Genomic DNA, 25,080 nt, shown 5'->3' on the forward strand with positions numbered 1-25,080 from the left:
AAGGGGTTTCATAAACACTTCTACAAGGACAAGAGGATGTGTCTACATGAGCAGTTTAGTTCTGCTCATGAGTGCAATTTGGTTGGAAATAACCCAGTCATCACCATTTACCATGCTTTGGTTTGCACCGTGAAGTCATCTCAGAGTGCACAACCTGGACTCCTTTTAGATGAAGGCAAATGCTACAAAGAATGCTCTACAGCTCGCTGTTACTGTGTGCCAATGCAGGCTTAGTGCTAGAGACCTTTCCTTCAAAAAGAGCATTTTGCATCCCTGGCAAGCCATTCTCTACTGCCAGGATTCTTGGGCTTAGAAGAGACCACTCTGAGAGCTCAGGATGTCTCTCCTCAGTCAAGACATCCACAAAAAATAATCCTGCAAGACTTACAATAGATCAGAATGGAGGCGAGGGATGGGGGGCAACCGAACCAAACCAAACCAACCAACACCAAACCCCTCAACCAACCCACACCAAAACACCTGACCAAAAAAACCCACAAACAAGCAACCTCTGCCCTCCTCCCCCGAAAGAAACCCCAAGAAAAGAAAACCTGCTCAATCAAGAGCCAGAACATGCTCAGCAAAGACAATCTTTGTGGAATTAGTTTTTTAAAAAAACCACACAGTGGGATTATTAAATGCTTACACCTAGCTCAAATTCAGAGCTTCCTTTGAGAGATTGAATTTAAATACACCTGTGACACAAACACTACCTTTGGCTAAATCATGATTTTACTCCAAGACTTGCAAACATTTAAAAGTGTGTGCTTCAAAAGCTTAATATCACAAATACAGAAAATTTTAGCTACAGAGAAGGTTTGATGATGCCTCATCCAAATGAAAACTAGGTCCTAGAACTGGAAACGAAGAGCAGCTTAAATTAATTAATGGTGGTGTTCAGGAATGTTGATGCCCTGCTTAAAACCACGAGGTAATAACCTTATTTTGCATTTGACATGTTGTTAGAGATATCTGAAGTTTAAAAAACAGTTACAGCTTACAGCTATAGAGCTAATAAATGCCAGTTTTACAATGCTATGAAAAGAATACAACTATACCCAGACTGATATTTTCTGTGCCATGCACAAACTTACCCACTGATTACTTCTGGAAATTTTGGAGAAGCTGTTTCATAGCAGTATGTAAGGGATTCTAGCCCACTTTTTTGTTGCTGGTATTTATTAATCAGGTCCATTAGCACTGCCTGGTGCCCAATCTTCTTCACCAGCTGCTGCACCATACGATCATTAAGAGCCAGAAGAGCTGCTCCACTTACTTCTTCTTCTGCAGATTGAAGGGGTTTAAAGAATTACTGTAAAATAACTTTATAGTTACAGTAACATTCTATATGCCTAAAAACATGATGATGGAGGACAGGTCAAAGGCAAGGATGCTTTCTACTGCTGACAGTCTTCATCTGCTAAAAAGAGGATGTTTTATCTACTGTTCTTTCCCAAGCAGTGCCAGAAGTTCTAGTCACTGGCCACATACCTTCCCCTGACAAAAAGCCAAGCCTGAAACGTCCAGAAGCAGTGAGCTGACTGTTTTAATGCTTTAAATCAGGCTTTGCTTAGACTGTTAGTTAATGAAGGAAAGCAAGCTTTTTAAGCGAGCACGCAACAAATAGCCTGTTCACATAACAGTTCCTCATGCACTCTTTTGTGGAGTGTTTATATACTCAGGCACAAAACATTTACACACTACAGTTGCATTATTTAAAAAGATTTATACAATATAAAATAGGCCCTGACAAGCCTGTTAAACTGCCAGCTCTGATTTGAGAAGGTGTATCTATTTATATACAGGCTTAAACTCACTCCCCAGCATTTCTCAGAGACTTCATAATAAATCTGCACACTTATTCTGATTTATTAGATCTATGTCAGTTCTCACCCTAATAAATTTCTATAAAAGTCTGAAGTTTGCATAAATATACATGCCCCCAAAACAAGGTAGGCAGCGCCAATGAAAGGCACAGAAAGAAACACCAAACAGCACCCCCCCCCCCCCCCCAAACAACAAAAATGCTTACCACGAAACTTAGGAACTAGTTCTCCTAAATTTCTCTGTCTCAACCAGTTGCAGACTTGATCAACTGACCAACTTTCCATCCTTAGGTGTTGCAATGCTAAATTCTGCTGTGAAATGAAGAGAGAGAATTATTTTCATACTGAACTCCAACATTTCATAGGAAAAAAATACACTCAATAAATAATGTTACATTTACATGCTCCAAATAAAAATAGTGCAAAATAATCCAACTAATGCCTGTTGCAAGTGGCAGTTTCCTCAGCTCCCCTTCTTCACCTCCTCTCCCTTTCCTGCTTTCCCTCCACTCTAAGAGACAGCCTCATTCCTTATAAAACACGACCTGCTCCAGTACCATTAACACCTAGGTTTCCACACAGAGAAGAAAAAAGGTGTGAAATTCACCACCACCATGCTCATCAGGAAATGGCTGACATTTTACAGAGAAAAAAAAAAAAAAAACAACACAACACCCAAAACAACCAACCCACCATCAGATAAAAGTCTGTCACATACATGTTTATTGTAAAGCACGCACCTTAACCCTCTCTGCACCGCCAAGCACGTACTCAAGCAAATACTCAACCCTCAGTAACCAACAATTAGGGGCAATAGAGCTCCTGGAAAAGGGAGGGGAGGGGACTAGTTCCCCTGTTATTTGCTAGTGCCATCCTTCAGGCTCCTGCCCTGCCTGGGAAGCTGCAGCGGCCGCCCTGGGAAGGAGGAGCACCAGGAGCCGGTCCCCGGGAGCCGGCGTGGAGTGGACCCCGACTCCCACCCCGACCCCCACCCCTGGGCGCATCAGTCCAGCAGGTAACGTGTGCCCCCGCCCCGACTGGCCTGAATGGGGGGGGTTAGACCCCATGCCAAAATCAACAGCAGCCTCCTCAGGAGAGGATTACTTACAAAGGCAAAGCTTGTCCTGCTCTGCCAGCTCCTTGACAGCAGAAAACTCCTTCCGAGGGTGATTTTCTTATTAATGTGTTTTAGCTCTGCTACATAAAGGAGCAGCAAGGGCTCCAGGAGCATGCTTGCAATCCACAGCTAACAACGTTAGAGGAAATTACTCAAGCAGGTTTTTCAGATGAGAACATGAGTGTCTGGCATCGTTGGCCAAACATTTCCATTCTTAAAATACATCCACGCACATACCCAGAGCCTGCAGTGAACTCCGAGCTAACATGAGGATTCACCCACGCAAACCTCATCAGGATCTGGTCTAGTGCGCTATAAGAAAAACGAGCACCATCCTTGAATAAAAACATTTCCGTTTTCATCCTTCAACAGCAGAGACCCCCAAAATAGATGCACTTCAGTTTACACTCTTGTGCCAGTAGACTTCAGCAACTTAAAAGGGTTAAGTTTAAGAGGAACGTCTTTTTGAATTACATGAGTGGATTTAATTTGGTATGACAACAGTAGCCGTGCAACTCCTCCCCCAGGCTAAGCAGCAATAACAGGGTGTGAAAAGTCATTATTTGTTGAGAACTGTGGTGTAAATTAAAAATCACACCTTCCTGTCACACTTCTTACTTCCTTGCAAAGAGTAGGGCAAAAAAAAGTCTCCAAAAACTTGAAAGATAAAACTGAATGCAAAGCAGAAAGATACTTGCCTTGTCAACCAAGCCCTGTAAAAGTAGAGAGAGATATTAACGTGGTGGAAAGGTCACTGCTTCATCTCATAAGAAGACTAGCATCCTAGAATAGTCCTGCTAAAGCAGACAGTCAGATACCAACGTTTCAAAAAGTGTCAGGCGAACTACAGCCATGCACAACAGTATGCACATTTAGCCCTGTGGAGCTAACTCTACAGCAAAATGTCTATTCGCACATGGAAATGCAGGCTGTACGCTTTAGAGGGGGAAGGAAGGGATAACAGTTTAAAGGCTGTTTTAAAAAAATCAGATTATATGTATTAAGGGTCACTACACAAAAATACTTTGAAATGCTTCTCAAACATGATTTCGCTTACTTGCATATGCTAGAGATAAAGGAGCTAGGCAAAGAGCACACCAGTCTTCTAGCAGCGTTATGGAGGCAATGAGAAAGACTGCACATGGACGCTGATACTTGTCTTCATTAATGATTCTATTTATTACAGTAGCATCAAAAGACTATCAAGTGAAAGGTTCCCTGTGCTCAGTGTGGTAAAACACGTGAATATTTATATTCTTCAATCAACTCTTAAAAGTCAGAACAACAAAAAACCAACAATGGCAGCATTTTAAAGACAGACTGCATTTTAGCAATTTATAGCATAACTTTAAGTCAGATTCAGAACAGTTCTAAGTGCGAGTGATCCCTGTCTGTTAATAAATACAGTCAATCACTGGGACCCATTTCTTCAAACACCTAGAGTGTGTATCTATCATGAGGACTTAATCAGCCCTCGTTAATGAAATTAATGAAAATTAATTTTCCCTAGGATGAGTCAGGACAACACTTGCTTTTACTGTAAAATCCTTCAAGACCGACAGATTAAAATCTTGGGGTTTAATCAGATCAAGCTAAAGACCTATCTATGGTACAGTTTTCTGCTGATGTAGTTGGTTACACAATAGCAAGAGATGAGGTTTCTGACCAGCACGCCTGTGCTGGCAGATCCATACTGTGTGAGCACTGATTTACTGTGCAGCTTGTTTTACGAGAAGATGTAATGAGCTACCATCAACTCGAAGTGACACTTCTAAATGAATAAACCTATATGTCAAAACATTTTAGACGGGAAAAGTGAGTTGTTATATCTACTTTACATGTTGACTTGTGAGAGAGTCTATGGCATAACAGACTACAAATACAACAGCCTCTAACAGGCCTCTACATGGATGTCACTGAGGTCGGAATTGAGGTTAATTTTAGTACATTTTAGTACAAGAGTGAGGAATGTGATGTGTGCACATCTATGCATCGCAGCTATGTGGCACATTTTGTACAGGGCCAGGTCTCAAAGTTGCAAGCGTGATAAGTAGGAATTGGTGCATACCAAAGATAGAAGCAAAGTACCCCTTGTGCATTTTTTTGATGCTCTCCTAATTTGGTTTTATCTATGTATGCATTACAGAGACTTTATTATTTTCTTTCTAGTTACTACCAAGCTATTTTAAAAATAATTAAAAATATATTCAAGCAACTTTATACGAGGCAGAATATGTCATCTTGGATCCAGTGCTGAGTTATCATGAAAAGAACATCAGTTGTCCACAAATCTTTTCAATAACATCTAGGGAAATACTCCAAGAGAGCACTTCTGTAACCCTCCCCACCCCCTGAAGAAAATGCCAACAACTTATTGCCGACATTTATCAGGGACACGCTCACACAGATGGCCGAAAGCAGCAATGTGAGGGGAGGGAAAGAAAATACGTATACCAATGTAGGACCAAATCTTAAAGTGGATATTCCAGTTCTTATTTCTGTGCTATTGTAGAGTAAGACATATGGAGCTGCAAGATCAGGAGACAAACAAATGTACAGCAGATGCAAGAGAAAACCCGTATCACCTAAGAGTAAGGCTAAATGAGAAGATCTAGGAAGGAAACATGCAAACCCATTCCTCAGCTGTCAATAAATGGGAACAAGCCAGATAGCCCTTCTAAACCTTGATCAGAGTTGAGGGGAGTATCAAGGGCTCTGCACATGCCTGTCTGTTGAGCTTATCAAGCAGACGAATTCCTCTGCTGCAGGAATTAACTCCAAAGAATATTACAAAAAATCAACTCTTTCCTTAATACATGTGCTTCTGATTAAATATGCTATTTCTAGTATCCAAGTTTTTACTATATGAACTTTAAAAATATTTTCATCTGTACTATCTACAGTATTACTGGAAAAATGAGCTGTCCCACTTCAGCAACAAGATTGAACTGAAGAACCAAGTTGTCCTTCCTGTTACAGCTGTACAAGTTATTTTGTAATTTGAAAGGAAGAAAACAAAGTTAATTTGACTGTGTTTTAAAGTGATTTAATAGTCATGCAGATGAGACTCTGTCCTTGGTATCACTGGCAACTGTGCACAAGCCATGAAATAATACATTTAGCTGTAGAAGAAAATGCCTTTATTTTTTTTAAGAACACAACTTCTGAAAATTAAGCCCCTGTAAAATCAGACCATTTTATATTTAACTTTAAGAAAGCTGTGTCAAATTAAAAAAACAAAGTTACTGGATATGGAGAGCAGGAAAAAAGTCAAGTAAAGGTTAAAAATTCATGAATCACAAAAATGAGATCTCATATACCATAAAGAAGGCAATCAGACTGAAGATCTTCATTACAACACAAGGACTGCTTCAGAAAACTAAAGAAAAAAGTAATTTCTTGTAAGTGATATCACACTGACTTTCCTCCCAGAAGTACAAATTTCTCATCAGGACCATCAGTACTGTCGATCATGTCACTGTTTGCTGGCTCAGCAAAGGACTCCAGTTCCTGTCACTGCGCAGTGCAGAGACCTCTGACACTAAAACCCTGCAGTGTGATTCCACAGTAGCCTAAATCACAGCAGTAGTAATCCAGCCCTTTTCTTTGCAGCCATCTGTATGATCATGCAATTAGCAGTGCGGGCTAAGCTGAAAACATAATTTTGTGGTATGGCGAGTTTTGGATGGATCAGTGCCTTTAACCAACTCCCTGGCCAATTGGGTGAAAAAAGATGGTAGAACCATATCCCTAGATTCATTGAGGCGTAATATTGATCATTGTTACAATGCATTATAACAATGAAGATTTCTATCTTAAAGGCGCATTGATTTGTAAAGTTAGGCCAGAAACCCAAACTATGAGTAACAACTATTCCACCTCCAAAAAAAAAATTGGGAAATGTATACATCTCATTTCCCTCAAATTGTTTTGCTCGAATTATACTGGCTCTGCTTTTTGCAAGATTACTCTTGCTCCCACTCGAAGCCCATTCAAGCTTTCCTGGTGAATAAGACTAATAAGATGTGCAATACTCATAATAATGAGGCTAATCCATTAATTACTGAGAAGGATTGGTGCAAGGTTCTATTATCTGTTATTTGCTTGCTCCACATTTGATTTAGAATCATAAACCAGTTCAGAGAGCTGAACCAGCAGTCAGTCATAATGACCTTACCAAAAAACCGGTTAAGGTTAACTGAAAATAACAGCTTACCAAGTCTATTCTGATGAAAAAGGCTTGGTGGCAATTTATAAGTGGTTCAGTTGGCAGATCCTCAAAGGTGCTAATGTATGACAAAGCTGCTCTCTGTTGTTCCTAAGGGATGGATACAGAAACCTTTTTAGCCTGGGTAACATCTAGAAAATTATGCATATCCTTAAGTGAGTCTGTATAGCTGAACTATGACAGAAGTTGGGGCTCCCATGTGCAACCACATGGATACACGACATTTACATGGTTTTCCCAGCAAGTGATCTGCACAGCACTTACACCTTTGATACACAGGAGGTGTTATAAAACATATCACTTGAATTTTGGTCACGTTCTTTAGTTGTTTTTATTCTGTATTATACCCTGCACTCAAAGTAAGATTTTTTCAGCCATGTTTAAACAGTGAAGCAACACACCAGTACAGTTGGAATACATTTTAAAGTGGAAAAAATATGTAGGAGGATTTATACCTCAACTCCATACTTGCACTGTCCTTCCAGATTCACAGGGACTGCAATAAACAATTGCACATCTCTTTAAAACAAGTCTTGCATCAATGCAAGATTTTGTCAAGCAGAGACTCAGTTGTGCCCAAAGTCAGGATTTGACTTCTCACTGAGAGGGGTCTTCGCTAGTCTCTGTGTAATGTAGCATCATCAGGCATGGCCACATGTCTGAGATAGCCCAACCTCAAAAAGAGCTACTAGCTAGATCCAGAAATGTTTACCAGGCAGCAAAGAAACAAGACCCTCAACAAAGTTTTTGAATTCTCCTGGCATTTGATCAGTTGGATGAATCAGCCAGGTAGAGGAGTGAGAGTTACTGGGAAGACATACTAGGAAACCCTGAAACTGGAAAAACTGCCCTCATCGGTCAAGACAGGCGACTGCACGCGATCAGGTTTTGGCCAGCCTGTGAGAACCTGTCCAGAGGTCCCTTTTCAGCTGGTCACTGCATAACTGGGAAAACTAGAGTCCACTACACCTTATGAATAGTTAGTAGGATGCTGGCAGCTCATCAGCACTTTGAAAGAGTAAAACAAGTGAATGTGCTTGAAGCGCAGGAACCAGGTCTGATTAGCTCAGGTGAAGGAACCTCTGGATTTTGTTTGGCTGATGCTGAAGACAGACAGCTGTGGGGTGGCTAGGGGCACGGCTGGTCTCTCCTGCACTAGCCCTTCCTTTTTCCCCCGGTGAGCTGGGCAGGACACCCCTGGGCAGGAGTCACCACCACGCACGTCCTCGGTAAGAGATACCGATTTCTTTTAGGGATCACTGAGTGAAAGAGCCGAGCACCGCTGCTAAGCAGTGCATGCCGCCTAGCACTTCTGGATTGCTATTTTAGCATGATTGAGGATTGCTGAATTATATGGTTACTAACCACTGACAGCACTCCTCCTCCAGTTTATCCATCACATGGATACGGAGACAATGATGAATAATTAAGTTTTAACACATTTCACGACGCACATTTTTTGTTTTGTACTCTTAATTCATAATGACGGATCCAGTCAGTCACGGATTTTTGTTTTAAGGAATTGTGTTGGCATATGAAGCCAGGTGAGGTGGGTATGATTGAGCTAGATGGTAAAAACAAACCAGGCTGTCTCATAGGCCTATTTTATACGCTAGAAGCAGCGGTTTAACTAATTTGGCATCCACTGGTGCAAACTCTTTATGTAAAAGGTGTTCTAAAGGATGAACTAAATAATGCAGTATTAATCCAAAATATATGTCCCCACAGGCTGATTGCATTTATTTAGTTCATTGATGTTTAGGGCATACACAGCTCATTTCTTACAATATTACCACACCACACTGGTCATTACTGTCCACTGCCTGTGTGTTACTGTCTCCTTGTCATATCCAGATGAAGAAGTCATGTAAACACTCCACAACTGATACAAGAATGTTAGCTGAAAACACCAATGGAAAGATAATCAATAATCTCTATCTGCACGATGGAGATAGGGAACTGGAAAGTTTGAAAATCTGTAAACTCCTATTTTGTTGTGATAGTGTAATCATGACATAAGTAAGGGAATTCACAAGCCCACTTCAGAGGACTGTTTCATCCTGCTTTTTGCCCTTTTTTCAGCTATGCTAATTCATGATGACTTGGAGAAAACACCACCCCGAACATATAAGGACCTATATAGGTATAACCATTTGTTCTAGTGACAAGAGTGTAAATTTCCCAGTCTAAGGATCTACTAAGATTGTATCCTTAGGCAGTCTATCAATTAGCAAGCCCACAGTCCAGCTGATTGCTGTAATCTGCACTTTTTAGGACTTCTGAATTATTTCTGTAAAGAAGAACCCCTCAGTTTCAAAGACTCACTGCAGGTTGCCCCACAGCCTCTTGGTTAGCACACAGGATCCATGAAAACTGCTCTTAAATCCCTGCTTCAGATTAGGTTGAGCAGGGATTTGGGAATATACCTTACACCTTCAGGCTGTCAAACGTTACAGAATGGGGTGGGACAGCGGTTTGGAGGGAAAAGTATGGCAGAAAATGCCTGTCCTCAGCTTCAATACCTTCTCCAGGAGAGGGGCCAGGAGTGAGGATCTCAAGGGAAAGTAAACCCCTTGCTCCAGGCTGAAGATAGGTAGATACAGTGTATTCAAAACAGCCACATAATGCTGGTGTTATGCTTGTATGGTGAATTAATGAAGTTAAACTTGTTTTCCAAAATAGCTAAAAGAAATCAGCTTTGTGATTTCGTCTCAGGCAGTTACAATGTATGTGGGAAAATGTAAGGGCTCACTGATTTAGCTTTGTTTCACTCATTTTGTGGCTCCTAAACCTACGCATTTTATAAATAAATCTTTTCTGACTGTAGGTCTTGTTTGCATTGCAGACAGTCAGACTGAAGCAATATAACACCAAAAGAGGTGTGAAATTCTTCTGCATGTGTCAAGTAGAGTGCTAATGTCAAAACATCATTTCACTGTTAAAATGCTAATAAATTTAAGCAAATCCATATCTCAAACAGCGACACACATTGCAAGTTATTTGTATTTAGTTATACACACTGGCCAAAGACACTGAAACATACTTTGGTATATATGGTTCAGCAGTCAAGGATAAGCAATATACCAAGATCTTCCCCCCCACCCCCACCAAAGTCACATTGGCTGGCTTTAACAAAACCAGGATTTACGGCACTTTTCTACCCAGCAAATGGCACAGGGGTGCTTCTGTGGCAGGTAGTCAATGTTGCTATATTCTGCATTTCAACTTTCTCTGACAAATACCAGGAAAATTCTATTCTGAAATAATTTTTCCTTCCATAAATACATCACAATATTGTTGTATTGATATTCCCAGCCATTGTTTTCTCAGTTGCATCGTCCTCGAGATCATACCAAAAGAAAGCACAGACAGCTTACTGACACACAGCCAGTATATATACACTTACACCCAGATATATTAGTAAGCTTTTATGGATGCAGTAGTATAAAGATAGGCACGCACACTCAAATAAGTATTTATGGACACCATAAAATCATGGCATTTGTGATCAGAATGCAAGAAAACCTATTAAAATTACTTTGTTTTCCTTTTTGAATGGAAGACCAGAATAACCATTTCCCCAAACACCCATGATCTAATTAAAAATACGGTATTAACTTTATGTAAGCAAGTAAACTGCTTGGAATTTGTTACTCCTATGTTTCACCATATCTGTTACTAGGTATACTACCATTCAGGGATATATTGTAAGATGTTAATAAAGTAGCTGTCAAATACAGCCTAGGTGAATACTTAAAACTGGGCATTTATGAGGGACACTGTGATGTGGAAGCCATGCCTAGTATAGAATCAAAAAACTTTCAGAGATGAATATGTTTTTTGGTCCAAAATGTTATGCTACTTCATGTCATTAAAGAATAAAACATTATCTTCCCTTTTCTCTTTGTTTGATTAAAGAAAAAGCCCTACGCAGTCCCTGTGCCTGGCAGCTGCCTTCTGGATGCTCTGTGGCTCAACTGATGTAAGCACTGGGAGTGCTGTTGAGAAACAAGCCACTGCCACTGAAAGAAGATGTCCATGTCCCTCTCTTCTGTCTCCTCATTTTCCCACCCATGCTGCACCCATCCCTGCTGCCAGCACAAATGCTTTCTGCCCATACCAGCCAGATCAAGGGACCAACACCACTGAAAACTGAGAAGATGGAGAGTTTTCTGTCACATCTGGTCCCCCATCCGGTTCATCGTACAGCCGTACGAATACTTGTGCTGATGAAAGGGAGGTGATGGCGCAAAGATGACAATGAGCTACCAGGGGTTTATGGGGGAAGACTTCTTCATTTTGGTGACAGTGTTGGCTTAAAATATCTATTGAACTAGTGCCTGATTTAAATAAGGATGAAGACAAACAGTCATTTTGGAAAGAGCTGCCTTCATGTGAAGCATTACCTTCAGCTGCTTATTGTTTCTCGGCTGGAAAGCTGTTGAAACCAAGCTGTCTGGGTACTCCTGTATGCCAGTTTATCTATGCAGTAGGTAATCACTGGCACAGTAGGCATGATACCTTAAATCACCACAGCTGTTTTTTCACAATGAGTCTGACCAAAACTTCAGATGCCAAGCGGGTGAGTCTTTGTCATCTTTAGAGTCACACTGATATCCATATTTGCAGCAGTTCTTACAAATCGTATGGGTAGGAATGTCTGGTAGGGCGTAAATGAGGGAAAGTAGGACTTCCCGCAGGTTAGGGGCTGGCTTGCCTCTGGGATCCTCCAGACATTTCATCTCATCCATGCCTTCTTGCTCCTAGAGTCCTAGGAAATGGCTGGTACTGTGGTTTCTCTGTTTTTCTGAGGGTGACGTTGCTGCTGCTGTTCGCTCAGGCTCAGTCTTCTGCAAACTGAGTGTTCATCAGATTCAAATTCAGTGCAGAACAGATTCAGTCTTTGGGCTTGATGTGAGTCTGTGGGGCTCCATTTACATGTTGGCAGAAGAAATGGCTGGGCCAGTCACTTAGGAAGTCAGTGCTCTGGCTGTGTCTTACTGCTGCTTGGCAGCTCGTTACTCTCTGGTCTCAAACAGCCAATGCAAGAGAATGCATTCATGGCCAATTTAATATAAAGTCAGGGCTTAAATCCTCTTTGTTAGTTTAACTTGTCAGACTCCAGTGGGCAGACAGGATTCATTACCATTTTGATGTGGATGAGATAATCGTTAGCAATAGATGAGGGGCGAAAGGGGAAATCAGCATTACTAGGCAACCTGAATGATTTAAGACTGCTGGTATTTGGAATTTCTCACATTACACTTGCAGATCTCGTATTCCTTATAAGTGCAGACAGATGTTTCTTTTTTCATATCTTCTTGCCTAAGTGTAGTTGGGAATTTAGGATCTTTAATAACATCCTCAAAATCTTGAGTCCTTCTCCTGCCACAGCATGAGGTCTGGGTGTTGTAGTGCTGGAGCTCAGATGTCCTCTCATAGCTCATGCCAGTCCAGCACTGTGCAAGGCTGTGTCTAGAACATAGCATAGCACAGGACAGGTTCTCCGTGGCTGTAAAAAGGGTGTTCGAGTCTCTGCAGAATACGGAGGTGGGTTGCTCTTCATTCAGTCTGACCCATGGACACCATGGTTCACCCTCCAGCCTGTGCTCTGGGGTCCTGGGTGAACCTGGGGAGAGTTCAGCAGCACTTTCGTCCCGCTGCCTGGCGCAGAGCAGGGAGGTGGTGGGGAAAGCACAGCTGCACAAGCAGCCTCGAAACGGGTCCTGACAATTATTTGTGTCTTCTTTTTTTGTCATTGAAAATTCTAGCAACCTCAGGATTGCTTTGCCCTTTGCATTGCCTTGTCCTATGTCAGCTGAGGGTTGTCCGTGTTCTTAATTGCCAGTGTTATACAGATGTTAAGATTAGATGGTTGAATGTATCTTTACAACCTTAAAGTTTATGAAGTATCTAAAACTCAGCTATATCTTGAAGGGCTAAAAATAATGCTGATTGTTATTACTTATGTAATTAAAAATGTAATTAAGGCAATCAAAGGGTAGCACAGTGACTGCTAAATGAAGTTCCAAATTCTACCATACAACAATACTGCTATCACACTTATTCTATCATTTTTATAAATGCTTGTAAAGATACAAGGTATATTATTAATTATGTTTTGCAAAGCTGTCTGCAAATCCAGTTTTACTGAGAGGAAATAATTAGCTACATTCCCGGTTTTGACTCCTAGGATCTCTTACATTGAAGAATTACATCAAACTGCTCCAAAGAGATTAATAGCTTTTCATCAGTATTTTTATAATGCATGTCCCTGCTAGAGTAGTGAATTATGAAGGCAAGCCACAGGTAATTCTGCATTACTTTAAAATACTGAGCTATAAACTGGGTTAGTTTAAGAACTGCTTCACAACCCCCTCAACTTTCTTTGCTATACAGATAGCAAATTTCAGAAGAGACCCCTGAAAGTCCCCCAGCTGCCTGTGTTTGTGTGTGTGTATGTAATATTCTAACACAATCTTATTTACAATAACAGTTTTTGGAAATAACTGGCTATTGTTCCCTATTTGGAAGGATAAAGTAAAAGAATTGAAGTAAAAGGAAATTTTGGGTGACTGAGAATGTGACCTTTGACCATAGTACATGAGCTGAAATAGCACAGATGAAATGCTTGTGGCTGGGGACAACAGGAATGAAAGGAACAACTCCGAATGTTCAAAAACTACAAGAACAATGCAGAACAAAACTGGTTTTAAAAGTTTGTAGCCAAGAATGTTAATGTGCTCCTTTGTGCCAAGCATATTTTACATGTATTTTTGGTTTTGACCAAACAGTGATCATATTTTATAGAATTTCAACATAGTAAAAAGTATCATAGAACACTGTTGGAGCTAACAGCCTTATTCAACATAAGCAGGTGGTAACAAAACAGGGGTTTTATTGTAGTTTTTATTGACAGTGAATTCTTGCTAGCTATTTTCCACCAGTACTGATATTGTATGGTTGAAGGGCACCCTTATGTCTTTTGAAAATGACAGCAATAACAAACTTCTGGGTTCCATGGAGTTCCAAGAAAAAAATAAACTGTCTTCTTGTACCTGCCTTCTGGATCCTCTCCTGGCAAAAACCATGCCTTATTTTAAAAATATTGTTTAAAATACAATGTGTAATTGCTCTGGTGAAATTTCCCATGTTACTGCCACTGTCAATTAGCAAAAATGTTTCACATTCCGCTCTTGTTGAAGCAGGCGATGAAGCCATGCTCTGCTATGCTGGTTTCAGACAAAGCTGTGTCAGAGAAGGGAACAAAGGACTGGAAGTGCCATGCTAGCCCCTGTACTGCATGTAGTGAACCGTTCTTACTTAATAAAATACTACTGTCATGGGCTATTTTTGATTACAGCTGAGACTTTGGACTCTAGTGTGGCAACACTGAAGTAAACCATGTAGACTCCATGGCACAGATAAGACTATGTCTACATTGCTGTGTTAAGCAAGTCCCTGGGACCGTCCCTATGACCGTGACTCATGCACCACGTGGAACGGCTCCGTATTCCCATTGCTCCGGTCTGGCTCCTCACCGTTCCTGGACTACAGGCTCCCGCAGCTTGACTGCAGGCTCAGTGCCTGCTCAGAAAGGGGCAGGCTGGTTTCTGCTGCTTGGTCTGAGCCAGTAGCAATTGCACATTGTAGTTGATGAGGAATAAAATGGCATCAGTCTTGCCGTCGTGCTGTCAATGCATCTTGTCGGTGGCTCTGATGCTGGTAGTTGCTAGGCAAAATTGGTGGTTTCTGCCTTGCAGATGCTTACCTAGGACCCCAGGACATCTCTAAAGAAGTACATTTAGATACTGTTGAGGAAGAGAAGAGAAAGGAAGACTCTGCTACAAGACAGACTGGGGCAGTTCCCAGGGCCAGGAACAGATAAACTGCTTGAAGGGATGTTCTGGTCAGACTAGCCCAGTTTGGCCATGAGCAGTATGAAGCTGCTGGTTTTAATTTGCTGACAGCAGTCTATGAAGATCCCCTCACTTGATACCCAACATGGTTTGTTCACTGTATAGGGAACCTGGATGTCTCTCTCAGAACTAGGGATTTTATGACACTATAATTTGTCTAGGAGTTAAATGTGTAACACCTTGAAGTGGTAGTGAATTGGTTCACCTTGGTGTGAAATCATGGCAGTTGATAACAGTGTTTCCATGGGGATAGATTTTCTCCCTTACTTTTGTTTGAAAAGTTCAACCCACACTAAAATAATCTGCATCAGAGAAAATCTAATATTTCAGTGGCATAAACTGTATCTGGTGCCCTGATAATTATGCTACTGGGTACGTAGAGAGAGAGAGACAAGACCTAACTTTTAAAACACAGATGCTTTAAATATTTCCAGAGCAGAGCTTTCTTTTAAATTATGTTCCTCCATTAAAAGGAATATAAGATGTTGCTTGAAAGAATGGAGATTAGTTCAATAGCTGTATCAGTAGCTATAGTTAAAGCTATACCTGAAGCAATAGTTTTAGTTACACTTATTCTTAAAATACATGGGGGTCATGGGAACTGGTTCAGTAGACTGGTAAAAGAAAATGTTAACTAAGCCATCTGTCAACTTGCTAAAGCTTTGATGCAGGACACTTGCCAGTTACCCTTTCTATGACTGACATTTTCCTAATTCCATGCAAAATTATGCATTAATTGTTTTTGCTATAATCTCACTGGGCTGCTATTACTCATTTATTTATATGCGTACTAAGACATCAACTGCAGTCAAAACAATTTGTTACTAGCTCAGACTTCCTAATGCTCCTCAGTTTTTACAACTTTGAGTTACTAGTGTATCAGAAATTGTGATTCAACTTCAGCCCAAGGATATCATATTTAATTAACATTTCACAAACCTTTTCCAGTAATTCTATATCTGGAAAAAGTTGTACACGTATAATCTCTAACCCCAAATATTCCTTATGTTAAAGTCAGCTGAGGGATTAAATTTATTTCAAGTAAAAAAAAAAACCCAAACCTGAACTTTGTAAAACCCTGATGGCTACTTCAGAAAATAAACTTGAATCATAGAATCACAGAATATCCTGAGTTGGAGGGGATCTATGAGGATCATCAAGTCCAATTCCTGACTCCACACAGGGCAATCTAAAAGTTAAACCATATATCTGATGATGTTGTCCAAATGTTTCTTGGACACTGAAAGCCTGGGGCCCTGACTGCTTCCCTGGGGGGCTTGTTTCAGTGCTTGCAAAAAAGTAGACATTAAAAGAGATGATCTGAAATTTGGCAGGATGGTAGTCTTGGTATTTCGGATATGCCTTTTCCATCTCAATAACAAAATGCCTGCGCTGGCAAAGTTATAAATTGCCTACAAACATCTACTTTTTTTTTTTCTTTTTTTTTACCCTGCTGGTGGTGTAGTTAGTGTTGGTTTTAGTCCTCTCAACACAGGCATATTAAGGAATTTGTTACTAAATTTAAGGCAACAATAGTGAGGTGATAAGTTGTTTTAAGCCTTGATGTTTCAGTTTGCTTATAGTGTACTCTTTCAAGCCAAACCCAGCTGGTATGGAGACATTAGAAGCGTAGGTGCTTAAATGAAAAGCATCTACCTTCTTTTTGTTCTCTTTGTAAAACACTTTATTTTTCTGGTGACAACCGTAACTATGCCACTTTTACAGACATTTTGTTGCAAAGAGGTTTCTAAATTTACCACTTGTTTTCGTACACAATTTATCATTCTTCTAAGCTTTATTGTCAGGTTTGCTGTCTGCATTTATTACCAAACTCTTGTTCAAACTCTCAAAAACAGTTACAAAATATTAACCAGTGAAAAGTGTCCTCTAGTCTCACATCTTGGAAGCAATTTCTGCTATTTAACATATCAGCTATGACATCTTTTTTAGCAAAATAGATGAGGAAAGATTATTTGAATCTAAGGCTTTGATTTTTTTTTTTTTTTAAATCAGTTTTCATGGTTTAAATGTGTTTTAACTCATGAAGTTAAATTCTTCTGGGCAAAGCAGAAGTTAGTGCTGTAGACTTGATCTCATAGAGTACAACCAACTTTACAATTGGATATGACAGGAGGAGCAATGAAAATGGTAACACATACCAAGAAGAAAATCTGTTTGTTAAAACACAAAACCCAAGCTACTGGATCCAGTGCTTATAAGCTTTCTGATCAGTATGCCCTTAAAAATCGTCTTGATAATTTGAACCCTCTAATTCTGTGGCACTGTTAAGTTTAAATGGCTTTTAAAGTGTGGTGATGATGTTTAAGGACACCTCTTCCAACTTGAACTTGACCAATTTGTGAGGACTAGCAGCAGTGATAATAATCCTGTCTGAAGTACACTGTACCATTACCAGCCTATAGCTGCAAGCAGCTTGCACAAAATAAAAAAGTGTCCAAATGAATACATTATGGAGAAAAAAAAGCAATAAATAGAACCTACAACTTTCTTTGCAGGCCACATTCACGTGAGACTTCAAGCTATGGGCTCTACGGTAGCCTAAACTGATCACGGCGTGGATGTTTTTCTTCCTGTTGCCCCAGCTGGTAGCACTGATGCAGGGAAGGGAGGACCGTGGTGGTCTGGGGTCAGATCAGTTTAAACAGGTCTGGAACAGCCTCCCTGCTTGCACTGAGCGCTGTTTCTGCTCACTGCTCGTACGACCCATTTCTGAGCATCTGGTAAGGAAGTACAGACCTTCGTGACCTTTGTCTGAAGGAATACAAACTTCACAGCACATTAAGTTCATCTGCACTTATGTTCATCTGCAGTGCCTGCTGTTTTGGCAGCCTTGCATCCTCAAGTGTCTGGCTGGTTCATTTATCCATGTGGCCTTTACTGTCCTGGGGCTGACTAGATACCGTCTCCTGCTGGAAAGCTTTCTGTGCAGTTGAAAGCATTCTGAATTTGAGGGTACATCACCATCATGAGTGTATATAAGGCACCTCTATGTGCCTTATATAGAGCAATACACCACTGGTCTCCTTGTCTTTTGGGAAGAGGTGATGATTTGTTCTTTTGTACAAACGTCATAGCAATGGTCTTTACAAAGCTGTCACTACAGTGTTTGCTTAGCAAAGTTGTGTCTGTCCTGCAATGTGGGACCACAGGAAAAAAACTAACACAGTCTCCCAGGAATGAAAAGAAAAAAAGCGGCCCTCCAGCACTAGTTGTTCTTTGTTTATTATTATGTGGGGCTGGACTAGGCTTTATTTGCCAGACACTTCTGCCTGCCTGTGGCTTGGAAAAGGGTACTGAGATACTGCAGTATGGAGATGATGCCAGGATCAGCATGGAGTCTGGTAACAGTCACTTAAATACCATAGCCTCCTTGTTATGCAAAGCTCTCAGAGAAGATTACAGACAAGACTCCTTGGTCTGCCAGATTTCTGGATGGGAGTCCATCTTTTTGGGATGGGAATCTGGTCAGATTTGGTTTTCATTATAAATATTTTGTTTAACTTTCTATGATACACATTGTGTCTTTTTTACTCATAACTAGAATATTGCTCATGTCAGGGAGGGATCATTCTTGCCTGTGCATTTAGAGATTTTCTGTACTTAACGAGGTCACCAGACAGAAACCATTTCTTTCTTGTTCTACACTTATTCTTGCTTACGGGGAGCTGGGGATACGGTTGTTCTGTACTCACAACAGTGACCTCTTCTTCCTGCCTGCCCCATGTATAGTGCAGACTTTGAATTATGATAATTACTGTATTTATCTCAAAACTTTGTAAATGCTCTTTTACGACTGCATAGAAAGTTATAGAGTACATTACAACGCTCTGTGGAGTAGTATGGTGAGAGGCCTTTCAGTTTCATAGCACAAAAGCGTAGCATTTCAGCGGGACAACTGGATGGCTTTGTGTGTATGTGGGGAGTGGTGGTGTCTCACACAAAACTCAGCAATTCTGGTGTTCTGCTTATTGAATGCCTAGGCGTGCACAACTAATAAGGCACTGGTAAGGTGACAGGCTTAGGTCACTGCACCCCCTAATAATTTCAAAAGTTGTTTTAACTCCATTCATGTCACTGCAAACTTCATGCATGTCTGCAGGGGGTACAAAATGCAACTTTTGTGCATAAAAATACTCTGTTGTAGCTCCAGCATCAGAAGGAGAGTCACTATATTTTTCATTTCAGAATAGGTAGCTCTGGCCTTTCAAACCCAAAGGATGTCAGGTGGGACCATGCTGCTGAATGATGTCAGTGCATACCTCGCTGTGCTCCCTTTAGGCCTTTTGAAATAGGCATTTACTCTGATTCTTCATCAGTGATGTCTCTTCTGACATAAGGACTGCCTGCAGAGGTGTAAAAATGTAGCTGCTAAATGCTTCTCCCTTCCACCTCACTGCCCATCCTTTGTGATAAGAAGTGGCTGAGGATTCTTAAGGCTGAGGAGAAGAGCAGAGAGGCACCATGACCATGTTGCTGGCAGTGTGCAATGTCCAAAGAGACTGGACAGAAAGGTTCATGGTTAGGGAATGAAGAAATGTGATTTGTAGAAAGTGTGAATAGTCTGAGAACCTTCTGGAAAACCTGTAATGCTCCCCCATTTTTTCCTCTGAAACCTCTCCCCTGCCTTATGTGGCTCCATCTGATGTGGTACTGAACACCTCTTACTCATAATCTTTGCTAACCACAGATCCTCCTACCCAGAAATTTCACTTGGATAATGCCACATCTGAGCTGCTATACCAATGCTGAGTCCTGCCATGTCTTTCCATCTCTCAAGTGTAATCAGGAGAAAACTTGCAATAATATCTCCTGGACCTGTATGGCCCAAAGACCTTCTCCCTCTTCTTTCTCTCAAAGTAGTAGCATTGGACCTACATTACCAGGCACCCCTGGCAAAGGTTGCTTTTGGTGACCTTGGCAGGACTATTTAGAAATAGTAATATGGCTTGCATTCAGATTACACACCTTCACCAGAGAAGGAGTAGCCTTCTTTCTGCCTTGGTTTAACTGCCCTTCAGCCTCCTCTGTGCATTTTCAGTGTAGAAAGGATTCTGTGAGGTCTGACCGATTCTATGATCTCACATGATTGACGATTCTCTCTTTTCACTACTTTAGAGGAATCTGCAGAAATAGCACCTAAATTACATCATTAGGTAATTATACAACTGGCACCTTCAAGGTGACAAGCATATCGCTGTACTACTGTACTAGAATCTCCATCCAATCCTCACTGAAACATTACCACTGCCAATCCAAACATCCACCCAGACAAGACTCATCTTCCTTCAGGACTTTATACTTGCAGTACCTCCACCAGTCACCTGCTCCTGCTGTTGGACTGCCAAATGTTGCCCTAGTGGTGGTGTTGATTCTGGAGGTGCTCTTGATCATATTTTTGGAAGATTAAAAAAGACACCAGTTTTATGCAGCAATGTGGTTTGATACTGTTAGAGCAAGATCATTATATATAGCACTATATATGTATTTTGAGGAAACATGTGGCCAAGTGTGGATTATCCTTAGGAGTTATGCACCTGCAGAACCGCATCGCAGGGAAAATATCTGTGTAAGACATCACTGTTAATAAAATAACATTACTGTGCATGCATTCTGAAGTAACTCATAGTCAATTGACATATCAGTGAATGTGGCGTAGCTTAGGCTTTCTGCTTGGCTATTGCTGCTAATTAATAGCTTTTTGAAGTACAAAAGCAGTTCTAAAGTCTCTCTAAAGTGGGAAATGAATGTCATACTGTATAGGATTACTATAAACCGTGTCTTTGGTTCACAGGATGTCATATAATCCTGCATTTAGGATTACATACGACATTCTGCTACTGATTTACCAGAAATAAAAGCAGATAATTGCCTATTGGAAAGTGGCAGGTCTAGAAGAGCTTACATTTTGTACTGAAGGTTCCCAAATGTTTGACAAACTACGTAAGAATTCCTCATTCTCCTATTCCTGTTTTTAGCTACCTTGAATAGAAAAAAGCAGGCTTTGTTCACAAGAGCCTTTCTTCAATATTTCTTAATACTATAGCTACTTTTTAACAGAGATAAGATGAAAAATAACTCTACCAGTTGATACCTTTGTTAGGATAAATTCTAGGATATAATGATTAGTAACAACTCTTACAAAGAATGAACTGCAAAGTACTTTAAACACTACAAGTGCTCAAGATCTCCATTCTACATCTGATCTGGAAAATCAAATGCTCTTCAGGCTCAGAGAGATAGAGGTGCATTGTCTGGCCGTGCCCTGCGCCTCATCAGCACAGCGTGAACTGCCTTCTCATTCAGCTCCATTTATAATTATTTTTGTCTGTGTGAGTGTGTGGGGGTGTGTGTGGGGTGTCTAAGTGCCAGCAGCTGGAGCAGGACCATGCGTCACAGGGCCGTGGATCTGCGTGACAGCAGGGCAAGTGGCTTGGGAGCCAGAGCGGGGTGTGGGTGTGCGTGTCTGTGGGCATGAGACAAACAGGGAGAGCAATGATCTGGGTGCATGGCTGGTGCGTGACTCACCAGCTAAGCTCAGTTACTGGGGGCATCCACAGTGTGTGCGTGTGTGTGTGCTCGGGGGGTGTGTGTGCACTGGGGTGTGTAAGGGGGTCCCACGCACAGGTGCCAGCAGCTGGGGAGACTGAGGACCCAAGGCCAGATACTGGGTGGACTGTGCCTAAGCCCAGCTACCAGAGGGATCCCCACTGCATGTATGCATATGTATTTCCCACTAGCAGACCAACATCCAGATCAGTCAGAGAGCAGGACAGGATGGGGTTGTTGGTACTTGTGCAAGTGCTGTGGTTTCTGCGTTGAGCTGTGTGGCGGGCAGTGTATTTATGTATATACGTGTTGTGTACATGTGTGTGCACCTACTGGGGATGCGTGTATGCCTGTGCCTACTGGGGACACGTGCTACTGCTCAGTCCTGGGGGCACGGAGCTGCGGCAGCCTCGCCACTGTTGGGCTGCTGGATTTGGCAACCCTGAACATGTGCTTTGGCAGCTGATGACATTTGCCACTGAGCTGCACGGCTGCTATGATCAACCCAAAGCAAGGCTGACCATTTAGCCTAACTCCTGTTATCACTGCTGCCAGCCAAAAATTCCAGAAACTTCAGCACCCAAAATAGTCTGCTTCCCTAAAACACTGGCCCTAAAGGAAAGTTTAAAGCACCAGAGTTGGGTCCAGTAGGGCTACCTGTGTATAACACAGCCCTAAGACTAAACAAACATCTCCAGTTACATAGAAACACTTAGATTAGTAAGGTGATAATTTATTTAGGAAATAAAACACAGGAGTTGAAAAATATTGGATCAGCTTCTCTCAATCTAAATTTCATATACACTCCAATCTTACACAGGCTTCATACTGTTAAATCTCAGGCTGGCTTACACTCCCTTGTTCCCGAGTGCTAACTTACTGTAGACATGCTTAAAGTCAGCCTTACAATACTTATAGATTTTATATGTATCTCCAATATGAAATGCTTTTACTGTGAGCCACAGATGTATCTATGCTGATGTAAGCTCTGATGAACCTTGGTCTGGGGAGCTACACACATGAACTGTACTAGGATTCTGAGATGGGTCGATGACATCCAAATTTGGATTAACCTCCCAGCGTTTTAGACCTGCTCAGCCTGTTCCTTGTTCATTCTGATTGTCCTTTATTAAATGAAAAACACATATTGACAGTGTGCAATTACTCATCTCGGAAACAGATGACCTGGATTTAGACCGTCTTCAGTCTGCGGGTGGTGGGACTACCAGACTGTGGAACAGACTGGTGTGAGGCACTTCCAGGACAAGTCAGCTCCAGTTTCAGCGGCCAGAGCGGACTCCCCTTTGCAAAAGTGGAACACAATTTTATGAAGACAAAGAGCAAACAAGAGGCAACCCTAACTGCAGGCTGGAAACAAGAAAATTGGCCCTGAAACAAACGTATATTATACAGTCCTATGATCAACCAATTGTCTTTATTTTTCTAGCCTTATTTTAATATGGTAGAGGGAGAATAAGTGTATAGGATGAGGAGTTTCAGGACATATTTCCAGGATTTGAATAGGGCATTAAGATTGCACAGCTGCTATGTAATTATTCACTTATCTGGGAAGGACTCTAAATGTTAGATGACAAGGGGTTATGCCATGGATTTCCTTATGGAATGCTAATTACTGTTAGCAAGAATTGATTTCACTGTGGATCAGCTGCTATTGTTTCCCAGTAATAATCATTTTACTCAGCATTTTCCTGCACTAAGATGCACATCAGACAAAAAAAAAAAAAATTCAAGCCCGCTGAATGTGTGATTTTCTTAGATGATATCCAAGCAGTCTTTCTTCCTTAAAAAAGTGTTTGCAAACAGGGGCTGATATGCTTGTTGGGCAGATGATTTCTATTAAAAACAGTTTGGCAAACATATGGATTAAGTCTTGCAGCTACAGAAGAACCCAGTTCAATTAAAGTAAATGGCAAGAGCATTGATTTTGTGTAGGAACAAACCCAGGATGGTTGGTAAAACAGTGACATTTTAACCATTAGAGAGAACATGAAGATTGAAAATAGATGCTTACATGAACAGTGGCCTTAGACTTTATGATTATGATTTTTTTGGAATTCTGTAGGATGATCCTACAAGAAAAGGGTATTAAATGATTAACAACAGTGCCCAAGGTCAAAGTACTACCATTTTACAATAGTTGTATCTGGCTATTTTAAACCAAATTTTAAAGAAAATTGTAATGCATTTTATATATTTCTAGCCTCTTATTTTATTGAAATGGTTCGTAAAACAAAGCTTTTTCTGCCCTCAGAAAAAAAGGATTTAAATCTCTTTGTAAACAAAAGTATTATCAGAGACAGTACAGATTCACTAGGTGGCAGCATAGTTAGTAATTTTCTGAAAAATCAATCTCATATTTCATGTATGTTTTAGGTACTTTTTGGCCAAGCTGGATATGAAAACAGGTAGAAAAATAGCCTCTTAGAAAGCTAATGTAAATAAAATAAAATAAAATAAATAAAACAAAATAATTGTAATAAATCATTCTTTCAGAACATGTATTAATTTAAGGCTATGCTCTGTATCTGAGATAAATGACATACATGTATTATGGTGTGGTAAAGATCCAGAATAGAACAGAAAAAATAAAATTCCTAAAAAAAGGTTCAACCATAGCTTTTAATCAAGTCTGTAGCAGATGAAATCTGAATTGCAGCTTCAGAATGGTAAAAAAAAAAAAAAAAAAGGAAAAAAAGGTAATATTCAGCTGTTAAAAGGTATTAGAAGTAATCTGAAGTAATCTGAGTTGGCCCTAACCAAGGGAGAGATTTAGTCAAAATTGTACTTCAGGAGATATAATCACTGCCTGTGCTCTCCAGAACCAGGTATAGGGCAAACAGCATGGTGCCAAATGGAAGAACAAAGTGAGCAGAGAAGGAAGCTTACCTCTGCAGCTGACCATTTTCCAAGCTACGCTGATGCTGTGAACTTGCAGCTGAAGTCGCCTGGTTGGGTATAAGACTGAAAATGGATCCTCTCTTGTCGCAAGATCCTCTCTGATTTCATGTTTTTACTGTAAATGACAGCTTTTTTTTTCCTTCTCTTTAGATGGAAAACTAGGTTAAAACCTTCTCAGCAAGGAAATTGGATATGAAAATACATTGGTAAATGGACTGAAATAATTCAGTCTTCTCAACTTCAAAGGTTCAGATGAGCTGATTGGCCCTTCTTGCCTCTGTACACACCTTACAATTGGCAGTCATAAATTCAGAATGGATAATGATGATTTACTAAAATGTTCTGTCAGCAAGGTCTTTCCTGGTACAAATCAATATAATTATCCAATAATCTCTGTTCTGCAATGCTGCTCTCAGCCAGTTACGCCTAATGCATGTTTGCAATGGCACTGATGCTAACTGCCAGCCATGCAGTACTTAGGCAACCTTTTCTTTGTCTACTTTC

At 40.7% G+C, this 25,080-nt stretch overlaps 1 protein-coding gene across 10 annotated transcripts in view; it reads right to left on the bottom strand.

The window, feature by feature from the left end:
- Window positions 1-24,674, bottom strand: part of SAMD3 (sterile alpha motif domain containing 3) — a 61,488-nt gene extending 36,814 nt beyond the window's left edge. For 3 of the 10 annotated variants that reach the window (XM_052784313.1, XM_052784320.1, XM_052784311.1), the window contains exons 1-3: window positions 2,935-3,310; window positions 2,033-2,138; window positions 1,095-1,284 (exon numbers count right to left, since the gene is read on the bottom strand). In XM_052784313.1, the coding sequence (XP_052640273.1) occupies window positions 1,095-1,284; window positions 2,033-2,138; window positions 2,935-3,057 (419 nt within the window). In that variant the 5' untranslated portion in view covers window positions 3,058-3,310. Of the gene's footprint in view, window positions 1-1,094; window positions 1,285-2,032; window positions 2,139-2,227; window positions 2,339-2,383; window positions 2,488-2,544; window positions 2,768-2,934; window positions 3,311-7,159; window positions 7,262-23,689; window positions 23,748-24,564 lie in introns of those variants that run through there. The other 7 variants (XM_052784321.1, XM_052784319.1, XM_052784316.1 and 4 more) reach the window with 7 other exon arrangements.
- Window positions 24,675-25,080: the final 406 nt, after the last annotated feature.

This window comes from Harpia harpyja, chromosome 4 (assembly GCF_026419915.1).
Source record: "Harpia harpyja isolate bHarHar1 chromosome 4, bHarHar1 primary haplotype, whole genome shotgun sequence".
In the NCBI taxonomy this organism is placed as follows: Eukaryota; Metazoa; Chordata; class Aves; order Accipitriformes; family Accipitridae; genus Harpia; species Harpia harpyja.